Here is a 13,553-nt window from a genome sequence, read left to right as displayed (position 1 = left end):
TACTATTTTTCTATAAATTTCTAAGTACGCCTCTGCATAAGATTTTGTCCTTGTTAAAATTCAAGAAATGAAAAAGAGTATAGAAAAGCAATATAGACTAACTTTATTAACATTTTTGTCTGAAACAAAAAAAATACACTTAAAGTGCATAAATTTGAAGAAGCACCATCTTAGAGTAAAACAATAGGTGGTCTGTCGACCAAATGAAAAAGTATCTGCTACATTGCTGAAAAATTTTGATTTCTTTCAGTCAAATGCCTCGTATTATTAGCACCTGCTGTCACGTTGGCATAAAATACAGTTCGTGAACATTGATTGAATAATAAACATATTACATCTTAAACATTTATATGCTGTGCATTTGAAAGGAATATTGCCTCTTCCAAAATGGCTGCTATATTGACGTATGTGCACATATTTCCCAGAATGCTTTGTTAGTTCAACCTCACTCAATATGTCAGCGCCCGAGAGGTTCGTGTCTGCGTTTGATAAGGACTGCGCTTGTAAAATTTAGTGATTTCTAAATTCTAATTTTCCATCAACGCTTTAGAAATGCGACTGTCAGTCATTATTTGCAAATGTTTAATGTCCTGATAGCAGCTCTGGCTATTTTATTCTATTTATTTTATCCTGTGGAATATTTAAACGAAATATGCTAGTTTCTCTCGTCCATCGGTGCTTTGGAAATCCACTGTCACGAAATGTTTTATTATTAAAAATGTACAGAAGAAAAATGCCAAACTACCATATTAGTTATTCAATGTTAAGACGTTGCTGGATGGACAGACTTCCTATTCTTTCTCATTTCGAGCTCCAGCTTTCGAACCTTTGCACACAAAGTAACAAGGTACAGTATAGTACTACATACTATAGTGTGTTGATTATTGCAATAATAAAATGAAGGTTAATATTTAGCATTCTTCCTATGCTGTCGTGTAGGAAGTTATTGACCTATCCAAGTTTTCTGTGGAAAAGATCAGGAATTTTTGCATCATTGCACATATTGACCATGGAAAAAGTACCCTTGCTGACAGACTATTGGAAATGACAGGTATGTTTGCACAACTTACTCCAAAACACATCTAAATGATATCTTATTTATTCCCTTTGAGATAAAAAAAATATACAAATAAAATATTAGAGATAAAATATAGGCAGTGGCTCCGTAGCCGGTAACCGGTCAAATAGTCCCAGGGGCTATTTAGCCGGTAACCGGCCAAATTGCCTATATGGCCCCATATGGCTATTTAGCATGTGTGACAGTATATCTTATTTATTTATATAGTAAACCCTTACCCTCCTTTCATATTTTCACAACTTTTATCAAATAACAGTACACTATCTCAGCATTATATTAATCAGAGCAATCTCTGATTTGTCTTTGAGTCATCGAAACACAGGGATACTACTTTAATGTAGACTATAGGCAAAGTCAATCCATTATGAGAATTGAAATTTGGCAATATTTCTCCCATTTCTAAAGGAATACTCACAATAATTGGCAGTTATTGTTTATTTTATAAGTGGCAATAACACATCAAATTTCAATAAGATTGGTTGAATGGTTTAGAAAATCCCCTATTCACTCAATGTCATTGAGTCATTAAATCAATGACATAATAGTCATTAAATCCCTATTCACCTAATGTTAAAATCTATCAATTGCATGCTAATTGGGTGAACAGGAAAAAAAAAAACTGTCCATCTGATCTTATCAAATTTGGTGGGAAGTTTACCACTTATAAAATAAATAATAACTGCCAAATATTGTGAGTATTTGTTAAGAATTATTGAAATTATTGCCAAATTTCAATTCCCAAAATGGATCGACTTTGCCTATAGCTGTTTCTACTCACGCTGTACTAACACTTTATTACTATCGGTATGATTGGAATTGTATGTAACATTTGTCTTAGAACTGTTTCAATTCTAAAGAAAATTGGTGTCAATGGACTATGTAGACATCTGTGAGGCAACATAATACTGTTACCATTAATGTTTGTGTGCTTTTATTAATAAATGTATGCCATAAAAGTTGAGTAGGCCTAGTTATCTTTATATATAGGTCCTTATCAATTATCACATTAAGGAAATAAACCTTATAAAATGTAGTTTCTTACTATTTACCACACACAGAATTCTTACCGGCTAAATAGGGCCATATAGGCTATTTGACCGGTTACCGGCTAAATAGCCCTGGCACTACTTGACCGGTTACCGGCTACGGAGCCACTGCCTAAAAGATAAAATACTAAAAAATCAGTGCGCTGATCATTGATCATGTTTCAATGCCATTGGTGGCAAAGGACCTCCAATCCATTTGATGTTGGATTTCCAATGGATTGGATGTCTTTTACCGTAAATGATGGCCAATGGGTTAATAGTTGTCATTAACAGGTGCCATAGCAAAGACAGACAAGAACAAACAGGTTTTGGACAAACTCCAGGTGGAGCGAGAGCGAGGTATCACTGTCAAGGCCCAGACAGCCTCTTTGTTTTACACACATCAGGGCCAATCTCACCTCCTGAACCTCATTGACACGCCAGTAAGTTCATCATTCATTTTGTTTTATTTAGTTTGGTGAAATCCCCAAAGTCAAATGCAGTAAAGATTACAATTAGGGGGGTTTACCACATTTACTCGCATATAATATTGCCTTAAAATCATTGAATTTTACAATTTCTCACGTATAATCCGCCCCCTGATTCACAATTTTCACCCATATTCATGGTTTTAATAGGGAGTACAATTGTGTTACTTTGAAAGGAAAATCATCGCACGTGGTATTTGTGAGATACTGTATGAATCAAAAGCACATTATTAGGGTCAATATCATAAGGAATTAATTCATCCAGTAATGGTTGTTTTCTTACTGCAAAACTGAAAATAACCAACAAATAGTAAATGTTACTTTGCCGACATTTACTGGTGAAAGAGTATAGCAAGTCTTGTGCGTATATAAGCCGTATCGTTGATTCAGTCATCTCTTTTTTTTGTTACAAATACAGCTTATATGCGAGAAAATAGGGTATATCTGCTTGACAGTTAATAATGCATTTTTTTTGTTTATTGATACGCTCTCAATAAATATTTATTCTGTTGTTGATTCTCTGCAATTTTTTCCTCAGGGTCACGTTGACTTCAGCTACGAAGTCTCTCGGTCTATATCTGCATGTCAGGGTGTCCTGCTGATTGTCGATGCCAATCAGGTACAGGAGCTAAGTCATCACAAAATGGAATGTATGTCTTGTGATGCTGATGTCTCTGATATTAAAGGGGATTCAAGCACAGACAATGGCTAACTTCTACCTGGCTTTTGAAGCTCAGTTAACCATCATCCCTGTCATTAACAAGGTGATAAACTGTTTTTTTGTATGAGATTGCCACCGTTTTATATAATTAGCATGTTATTTAAAAGAAACAAAAGGGAAACAAATCTATATACCAGAAAATTACTCTGTTCATTCCATGGTTGGATTTAAACTCTCATTTACTAATCATTCAGATTGATTTGAAAAATGCGGACCCAGAAAGGGTGGAGAACCAGATTGAAAAAGTGTTTGATATTCCTCGTGAAGACTGCATTCGAGTAAGTTGAAAGTGATGTGCACTGCTTTTCGACTCCCTCACTTATGTTAATGATTTTTTGTATATATTTTTTAATTTATTTTAGATTTCAGCAAAACTTGGTACAAACGTTGAAAAGGTTCTCCAAGCAGTTGTCGAGAGAATTCCACCGTAAGAAGCTGCCTAGAAAAGCTGTTTTCATTCGGTCCATGGAGTAATGTTGACAAGTACAATGGATGTTGTTTTCTATTCCCCCTCAGGCCTGTGGCAGTTGTTGATGACCCCTTCAAAGCACTAGTTTTTGACTCCAATTTCGACCACTACAGAGGAGTCGTGGCTAATATAGCCGTGTTTGCGGGACATGTCAAAAAAGGGGATAAGATTTTATCAGCGCATCTCGGCAAAGGGTACGAAGTCAACGATCTTGGACTCCTTCGTCCGGAAGAACACCCCACACAGAAACTGTAAGATATATTCAGACTTTTGAAGGAGAGATGGACTATAAAATAATTCAATATTCATGCATACTTTTTAGATTTGCTGGGCAGGTGGGCTACCTCATAGCTGGGATGAAGGATGTAAAGGAAGCGCAGATTGGGGACACCCTTTACCACCAGGACCGGCCAGTGGAAGCTCTGCCCGGCTTTAAGCGAGCCAAGGCAATGGTGTTTGCTGGTAAACAAAAAAATCTAAATGTAAAGTGCTATTTTCACAAATGCACTGCAACGACTAAAGACTTTTCAAATTGGATTTGAAAAGACAAAACGGCCATACCGGGCGGCCCGGTGGGTGAGTGGTTGGTTAGCGCGTGGCCTCACAGTAGGGGACCTGGGTTCAAATCCGGGTCGGTCCACCTGCGTGGAGTTTTCATGTTCTCCCCGGGCCTGCGTGGGTTTTCTCCGGGTACTCCGATTTCTTCCTTCATTCCAAAGACATGCATGGTAGGCTGATTGGACACTAAATTGCCTCTAGGTATGAGTGTGAGCGTGAATGGTTGTTTGTCTCCTTGTGCGCTACGATTGGCTGGCCACCAATTCAGGGTGTCCCCCGGATAAAGCGGTTCAGAAAATGAGATGAGAGATGAGATGGGATTTATAGTCTGCAAAATACCTTTTCACTTGCCCCTCAGGTATGTATCCACTTGACCAGTCAGAATACCCAGGCCTTCGAAGTGCCATCGAGAGACTAACATTAAATGACTCAAGTGTCACAGTGCAGAAAGACAGCAGTTTGGCCCTCGGAGCTGGTTGGAGGTCCGTGACAAAATGTTTTATTATCCCTGACTAAAGTTTGCCAGTTTGAATGTAACACTACTGTGAATCTCTAGGCTGGGCTTCCTGGGACTCCTTCATATGGAGGTTTTTAATCAGAGGCTGGAGCAGGAATACAACGCTTCTGTTATCATAACGGCACCAACGGTGACGTATAAAGCTGTGCTCTCTTCACCTAAACTCATCAAGGTAAGAGTTGTTCCCACACTGTACTGATCTTTACTTCCAGTCAAGTCCCAGTGAATTCAAATGTTTTTCTATGACTTTTTCCTCATTTCATTTGCTTATATTTTTGTTATCAATATTTCAAATTGTTAATTCTTGCATAGGAACATGGTAGGAAAGAGATCGAAGTTGTAAACCCAGCTAAGTTTCCAGACCCATCGGTCGTGTCAGAGTATTTGGAACCAATGGTTTTGGGGACCATTCTAACACCTGACACATACACTGGCAAGATTATGTCTCTCTGTTTGGTAAGATTTATTTTTTCATTTTTTTTAGTATTCCTACTTCTGATGCGCTTGGTCTTTTTTGCTTTGTAATTTACATTAAAAAATGTTGTTTAAACTTGTGCAGAATCGGAGGGGCATTCAGAATAATATGGTGTATGTAGATGAGCATCGTGTCATGATGAAGTATATCTTCCCATTAAATGAAATTGTTGTGGATTTCTATGACCTTCTCAAGTCTCTCTCTTCTGGATATGCAAGGTAAAAAATAATGCTAATATATTTAACATTGGCAATATGAATGAATTAACTAACTAATATATGTCTACTATTGTCTTGAAGCATTATCAGCATCAAGTGGGTGCATTAATTTTCTGTGACGACGGGCATCTAATTTATTTCCCTAAAGAAGAACAGAATTAGATCAGCTGAGAATTACATGTTTGAATTTATTTAGTTTGGCTTGATTTACAAAGAAACACTCAGTGTGTAGTATATTTAAACAATAATAATGAACCCAATGAATAATTCATTTATTCATTCATTTATTTTCTGTACCACTTATCCTCGCAAGGGTCGCGCCAATGAATAATAATAAAAAAGAGATACAATACATGAATTCATTGATATTATGTCAAAGAGATTCTCGATGCCTCTCATGATACATTTGTACACAAAGTACTGTAGTAGGTTCTCTACATGTAACATATGACATCTATTTGGACTCTGTCTTTCATAGCTTTGATTATGAAAATGCAGGCTACCAGTCGGCTGACCTTATAAAAATGGATATACTGTTGAATGGGCGCTCCGTGGAAGAACTCACCATAATTGTGCACAGGTAAGTTTTATACAGCACAGCTTACAGTAGATGCTAGCTAGATGTACTGTGTATTATTACGGTAAGTTTTCCGTTATGTTAATTCTTGCTTACTTAAAATCAACCACCGAAAAGGTGTTGAGTTAATCAAATTTGTCTTGATGTTTGTCATCATTCCACTGAGTTGGATTGTGCCTTGAACTACCGTATTTTCCGGACTATAAGTCACACTTTTTTTCATAGTTTGAATAGGCTAATATACTCAAGTGTGACTTATGTCTTTTTTTCTCTCTCACCACCGACAGCCTCTTATCTTGTTTATAATTCTATATCCATCTGAAAAATGTATGTTAACAGATGCCTATTTAGCCCGTTGTTCCCATTTTATCATTGTTACTTCAACGTATGTTTATTCTTAGTTTCTAATCAAATAAAAATTTGCCTCCCAAAAATGGGACTTATACTCCAGCGCAACTTATATATTGTTTTTTTTTCTTCGTTGTGTATTCTGTGGCTAGTTCGACACTGGTTCAATTTATAGTCCGAAAAATACGGTACATAACTATCTACCTGCGCGCGCACACATGCAAAAAAATCCATGTAAAGAATTTCTCTCATGTTTTGTTCATTCTCTTCAGTCTCACTACAAAGGTTAAATTGTCAGGTTAAATTGTCTATTGCTATGAGCATTACTCCGAGTTCATTATTTAATAACTAGAGTATAACGATACGAAACAGGTGACTTGTCAAGGGTGCCATCGTGTCATCGTATTATACATTAAGCAATGACAGTGGAGCCATAGACCAAAAGTAATGATGCACAAATGTGCTAAATCAGCAGAATTAACTGCTAGACTTGACAATGTTCTGAGGTATTGACTTGATTTGCAGACAACGTGCATACAGCACAGGAAAAGCCATATGCGAACGACTGAGAGATTCCATACCGAGGCAAATGTTTGAGATTGCAGTTCAAGCAGCTATCGGAAGTAAAATCATCGCTCGAGAAACGTGAGTAAATAGCTATTTACTATACACAGTAGTTTGAATATTCTTTGTACACAAAATATACGATGAAAGTGCCTTTAGAGAAGTAATCTGTGGCTCTTTCAGAATAAAGGCGTTCAGAAAAAATGTCCTAGCAAAATGCGTAAGTTTTTTTTTTTTTCAATTTTGTATCTTTATTGTGTAATGGCTTGCAAATTCATATATGTATTCTTATTTGCAAGTATGGCGGTGACATAACACGCAAGATGAAACTTCTGAAGAGACAGGCCGAAGGCAAAAAGAAGATGAGGCGTATTGGTAATGTGGACGTGCCCAAAGATGTTTTTATTAATGTTCTGAAGAGGACAGACAAATAGGGTAAAATGTTAAATTCAGTATTGTACAATAAATTATGTAGCATTTCAAAAACTGAGACTGTTTAATGTGAAACCTCTATAAATCAGATGGTACTGAAATAATTGTGCTAAATTCTGATTGCGTTTCAGCAACTCGTACAGGAAGTCCACTAATCCAGTTTTATAGGTTTTTTTTTACTCTTGACACCAGATTACCATTGTATTATCATTTGAAAAGGTAAAGGTGTTTCGTCTTTAAAGTTTATCTCCACTTCTATGTTATCTTGTTGGCCCTTAGGAATATTACAGATACTATTTAGTTGGTTTCTGAATGTGTTGTTTAGTGTTGGGAGTGCATGATTTGTGCACGTGGGCAGGCTCACAGTCTGCACTTCTTGGTCAATATTGACAATTTTGGACTCAGCTATGAGACAAAAATAAGAGTTTTACCTCCTAACCCTGCCCGAATTAAAGTAAATTGTGAAAAAATCTGAAACAAAATATCTTACCGGTACTTGAGTTGCTATTTGTGCCCCAACATTAAAACTACAATGCCCCATAATCACTGTTTTCTCTTATGCTTATTATACATGGATTTAATAACAGGCATTTGCCCGAGCAAGGCAGTTTATGGCAGACAGGGAGGTTTACCTGTATAAAAAAAGAAATATAACATTTAAAAAATGTTAACATTTTATTCAGGTTAGTACTTCACAAAAAACTGTTAATAAATTGGTATTACCGAATTTATTTATTATGTATTGGTGTGAAATAGTTTAGTGGATTCCTTTCTTAAATTTTAAAACTTATTTTAATCATTCTTTTGGAAAAAAACATTTACCTTTTTACAATTTGCACCTTAACCGCACATTACTAGCACTGCTTAATAGTTTCGAAAATAGTAGATAAAGCAAATAGATGCTTTTACATCAATGCGAGGCTTTGAAAACCTTTTAATGAGCAGTTAGCCCCAGTTAATCATCACACATTGATTACATTGTGCATCGGCCTCACAGTGGGAGACCTGGTTCAAATCCAGGTCGGTACACCTGTGTGGAGTTTGCATGTTCTCCCTGGGCCTGTGTGGGTTTTCTCCGGGTACTCCGGTTTCTTCCTTCATTCCAAAGACATGCATGGTAGGCTCTAAATTGCCCCTAGGTATGAGTGTGCACATGAGTGGTTGTTTGTCTCCTTGTGCCCTACGATTGGCTGGCCACCAATTCAGGGTGTCCCCCACCTCTGGCCCAAAGTCAGCTGGGATAGGCTCCAGCACCCCCCGCGATCCTAGTGAGGATAAAGCGGTTCAGAAAATGAGATGAGATTAAAATGTATAATGACCAATAGGTGGCAGCACGTACCTACTATTAATATAGTGGCTTTCACTATTGCATCTCATTTTACACATTTCAAATGATGGAGTGACACTGCTAGTATTCACTTTGACACTAGTCCATTTGTATGCATACATGGGCAAATGTGTTATTATTGCTGCAAATTAACGTTGTTGTTTAAGCCACCGAATGTTGTCACCTCTTGATAAGAAGCTGATAGTAACGAATAGGCTTTCTTCCTATTTCATTATTTACACGTACCCAGCTGAGCCCAACTGAGTGACAGAGCTGTCATTTCCTCTTTCTGAAGCATTCCACATTGATGGAAAATTGAGGTAATCAACACTCTGGCAAGAATGACAGCAACTCTCTAGGGATGTGTCGAAAGCTGAGTGAGTGCCCCGGGAAGATTTAACACAGTGGACCAAGTGCACAATTGCTTCCCATTAATCTTTATGTTCAGATGAGTTGAATAATCTAGTCTCAAAGTTTGGGAAGACTGTCACCGGTTGTATGTGGACTACCTCTTGAGGTGTGTGAAAGAAAAGAACTAAACTACAGTTCAGTTGTATTTCACTTCAATACCAACAGTGTTTAGATGCTAAAGTGTACTATGTGTAATTTACTTGCCAATGGTGCGTATCTAAACGAGTCAAATCTCCACTATATAAACCAGTGATGGCGAACAAGTTGGACATTGGAGCAAACATTTTAAACTGTGAGATTCAAAGAGCCATAACAGGCAGAGACTTACCAAAACAGACAGACACACACCAAAACCCACAATTAAAACCATATTATTCACCATTTTTAATGGGCACTGATGAATTTGAGTGTGTTTTAAGAGAGGAAAAAAAATGAGAGAAACATGAAAGGATGCAAAGAGCCACAGTATATACAAAATATGATAAGAAGCAAAGAGCCATTCATTTTAGCCGGGAGCCGAATGCGGCTCAAGAGCCTCGTGTTCGCCACCCCTGATCTAACCCAACAGAAAGTGAATTTTCTGAAAATCAACAGGAGTGACTCCAAATTGCTACAAGATTAACGTGACATATATTATTAGGAAGCGTCTGTGATATGCCCCAAAATCACCAGGAAGTGACCCTAAAATTAACAGGTCGGTAACCAATATGAACTTGAAGTGACCAGTAAATTCCAACCAATACAGCAAAGCATCCTAATGTAATTTCTCCAGAAATTGCAATTTCTAGATCACATTTAAGAGCAATGCATTGGTTTAATGTTAAGGTACAATCTAATTTTAACATTCGGTGTAGGTTAACGTGTTACTTTCCATGTAGATCTTCTTAATTAAATTAATAGGTACATCAAAATTTCATTCATTCATCTTCCGTTCATAAGGGATGCGGGGGTTGCCGGAGCATATCTCAGCTGACTTCGAGCAAAATACACTCGAGACTGGTCGCCAGTCGGCCGTAGGGCGCACAGAGTGACAGATGATCATTCGCACTCGCAATCATACCGCCACCAGCGGGAAGCGAGTCTGCGACTGCCCGCACCGAAGTTAGATGTGTTTACCTCTTCAGTTTATGGATTAACTGTTTGACTTTTATCCTCCTGTTAAATGTCATATTCTTATGTATTATTGACTGACTTACGTCATTTAATTTAGACCCATATTTCAGTAGTTTCTTCATTTTTATTCATAAATTTTTTTTGAGTATTCCTGTAAATTCAGGTGTTACTTTTACCTTTTCACAACTATTTCATATACTGGATTTGTGTAATTTTAATTCATTGGCTACCACTGACGTTCAATCGCTGCCAGCTAGACATGATCATTCAATGCCAGCCATCCCAATTGAAATGGATTTAAGGTCTATGACTGTCAATGGCAGTAAAGTATTTAAGATTTTTACTTACAATTTGGATTTTATTCTTTGAAAACTACAATATGTTGTTGTTCTTAAAAATACAACTAAAGAAATACAGACTTTACACTATCTGGCAGCAAATGATGACTCCAAATCTTCCAGACCTGTAAACTACAGAATTTCACGACGATCCCTGAGCTATTCTTAGATTCCTTATTCTAGAGAATGGTCAGCTCTGTTATAAAAATCCTGATGGTTTCCATCTATGTTTTGGCACAGGTGAAAGAAAGCTGCACCCATGATGTCAGCTATAACCGTGTGTGTGCCTCACTGATATTGTATCTGACATTCAAGAAGTGGCATATGACAAGCACAAATACACTGAGGGACAGTAATTAGCATGTTGATGAGCAGCAAGTAACAATGAATTTTGTCAGCTGGAACAATGTTTCCACCCCCTCCCACACTTCATCACTTTAGCTGACCTATAGTTTTAAAGCTATTTCCACATTTTGCCAGCGCCCTTATTGTTGATGTGAGTCGAGTCCTTGAATGGACTGTGAAGCTCACTGAGATTGCACAAAGAGAGGGGCGCAATCCATCTCTTCCAGGGAGCTGCCATTGGCTGTGGCAGCAGAAAGATTGTTGCAACGACAGAGGCGGTAAGTAAACTGAACTATGAAATAAGTTCAAGAAAAATCTCTACGTTATTTTGAGCCAAATACAGTTTTTTTTGGCTTGCTTATTGGGTTGTCATTTTAAACAAAAGCTTCCATCAAAAGGATTGAGGATTTGGATAGTTTTAAGGCTAGTGAAGATGAGCGGTATAGAAATGAATGGAGAATTATTACAATAAAAATCAATCTTAATATGAAATTAGATTAGATTAGAACTTTATTTCATCCCGTATTCGGGAAATTTCCTTGGTTGCAGTAGCAAGACAGACACAAAAGACATTGTAGACCTAGGTAAAAACACTGGAGCCACATACAGGAAGTCCACAAGATGGACCTTCTAATATTAAAGAAAAAAAAGGAAAAATAAACTTAAAAAAAGAATACTTCCAGTTTTACACTTATGTTTGACATGAACAAAAATATGTATTTTACTTCAAATATACGAGCTCTATGATGTTTGACCTTATCACCCCTAAATTAAGTTTAGCCTTGATCAAGAACTAGAATCTACTTTGCAGTATATATGACTATGATAATATTTCTAAACGAGCAACTTTCTTGGTGGACTAAATTTTTGGAGTACATACAGTACTGGCGAATTATAACATTCTACATTTTTGCCTTCAAATTAGTATCAGTTCTTACTTTTGTGAATGAATATATATACACAAAGAAAAAATATTTTTCCACTATTGCTCTTTTAGAGTTTTCACGTTTATCGTATTAGACAAGATACACTGAGGCATTGACATTTTTACTCTATTTTAGTCTAAGGTTTCCATGGTGATGAGATGAGAAGGCTATTTTTTTTCTTTTTTCACACTAATACATAGATTTTTGAGTTGTCAATATTGGGAAATGCATCTGAGATGTTTGTTAAATAGCTTGTCAGGGTCACCATTGACTGACTGGATGAATAACTAACTAAAAGAACTTTTCTCTGAATTATAATTTTCAAAGCAGTTTTGTGTAGTGATAAGTTTGACTGCTTGACTGCCTCATAATTGGGAAATTCTTTCTAAGTGTTGGAAAGCTAGAGTTTGTCTTAATTGTTTACATTACAAGCCATGGCGGACTATCTGAAATACTCACATTGTGTGGGCTAAAACTTTTGGTAATTTTGCTATTTATAAATGTCTACTAGCGCCAATTTTAATTCCTGGAAATATTTGCTGTTATTGATGTTTTTTTTAATCTCTTCTATTACACATCATTAAAATGAAATTCATTTTGTTGTGTAAAACCAGATTATTTTTGCTGGGATGAGGAAAACCTTGTCTTTCCTGCTCACAATTCATCTTAAGCAATAATAATTGGTGTTTTTGGTAATGTTAATGAAAAGATTTCAGCATATCTAAAAGAACATGTTGAACGATGTTTGGCGTTTTCATCAATTTGACCGGATTGTTGCTTTACCAGTCGATGTAGCAATCCACGGATTATCACTTACTAACCAAATTCAACTAATTGCCATGTCAAGATACAGTTGTACTTGGAAAAGTTGTTTTGAAGGCTACAAACTAAGGTCTCCACTTTCTATTGGTATTATAAATCTTGCATTCCTGCCTCCCTCTGCTCATTATATTAGTATATCTTTAAAGGTTACATCTCATTTCCCTTCAGCAAACTTTCAAAGGTACTGACACAGCAAAAAGTCATGAAAAGCCAGCCAAAAAAACATTACAATGTGGCATATCAATTATGTTATCAGGTTAGGTTAGAACTTTATTTCATCCCGTATTTGAGAAATTTCTTGGTTGCAGTAGCAAGACAGACACAAGACACACAAGACATTGTAGACCTAGGTAAGAAACTGGAGCCACATATAGGAAGTCCACAAGGTGGGGACCTTCTGCAGACTGAGACTGAGGTTACCAAACAGTCCCTCAGTAGTCTGGAGGTTTTAAAGATCATCTTCCTTGCCTAGATCCTCCTAAGCCAGGGGTGTCAGACTCGGGTTGGTTCGCGGGCCGCTTTAACGTCAACTTGATTTCACGTGGGCCGGACCATTTTAGATATAATATTTAGATATATTTTTAATATAAATGGATTAAAAGAACTGGATTAATAGCCCTGAATATTCAGTTTTTTAAAGACCTAAAACATTGTTTATTTTAGCTTTTTTTATATTTTTTTAGATTTTACAAAATGATTTTTAAACTAAAAACACAGAAAAAATGATTAAAAAATTACAATTATTGATTTAAAAGGGAGGAAATCTGGAAATTTAATATACATCTATATACTCTTCATTTT

The 13,553-nt window shown here is 36.6% G+C and overlaps 1 protein-coding gene across 3 annotated transcripts in view; it reads left to right on the top strand.

Annotated features, from left to right (window-relative positions):
• Nucleotides 1–238: 238 nt before the first annotated feature.
• The window catches only part of guf1 (GTP binding elongation factor GUF1), a 58,405-nt gene continuing 45,090 nt past the window's right edge, over nt 239–13,553 (top strand). The window contains exons 1-18 of one of the 3 annotated variants that reach the window (XR_013303141.1): nt 239–847; nt 940–1,051; nt 2,398–2,546; nt 3,130–3,210; nt 3,278–3,355; nt 3,507–3,590; nt 3,675–3,739; nt 3,829–4,032; nt 4,104–4,243; nt 4,698–4,821; nt 4,896–5,028; nt 5,169–5,312; nt 5,416–5,549; nt 6,028–6,129; nt 7,000–7,119; nt 7,222–7,258; nt 7,338–7,473; nt 10,900–11,282. Coding sequence is in view for 1 of the 3 variants with exons in the window: in XM_077608926.1 (XP_077465052.1) it covers nt 653–847; nt 940–1,051; nt 2,398–2,546; nt 3,130–3,210; nt 3,278–3,355; nt 3,507–3,590; nt 3,675–3,739; nt 3,829–4,032; nt 4,104–4,243; nt 4,698–4,821; nt 4,896–5,028; nt 5,169–5,312; nt 5,416–5,549; nt 6,028–6,129; nt 7,000–7,119; nt 7,222–7,258; nt 7,338–7,472 (2,037 nt within the window). In the remaining 2 variants the exon portion in view is untranslated. Of the gene's footprint in view, nt 848–939; nt 1,052–2,397; nt 2,547–3,129; nt 3,211–3,277; nt 3,356–3,506; nt 3,591–3,674; nt 3,740–3,828; nt 4,033–4,103; nt 4,244–4,697; nt 4,822–4,895; nt 5,029–5,168; nt 5,313–5,415; nt 5,550–6,027; nt 6,130–6,999; nt 7,120–7,221; nt 7,259–7,337; nt 8,014–10,899; nt 11,283–13,553 lie in introns of those variants that run through there. The other 2 variants (XR_013303142.1, XM_077608926.1) reach the window with 2 other exon arrangements.

Source organism: Stigmatopora argus, chromosome 9, assembly GCF_051989625.1.
Source record: "Stigmatopora argus isolate UIUO_Sarg chromosome 9, RoL_Sarg_1.0, whole genome shotgun sequence".
Lineage (NCBI taxonomy): Eukaryota > Metazoa > Chordata > Actinopteri > Syngnathiformes > Syngnathidae > Stigmatopora > Stigmatopora argus.
The sequence above is the reverse complement of the archived record's forward strand: the minus strand, read 5'-3'. Positions and strand labels throughout refer to the sequence as shown.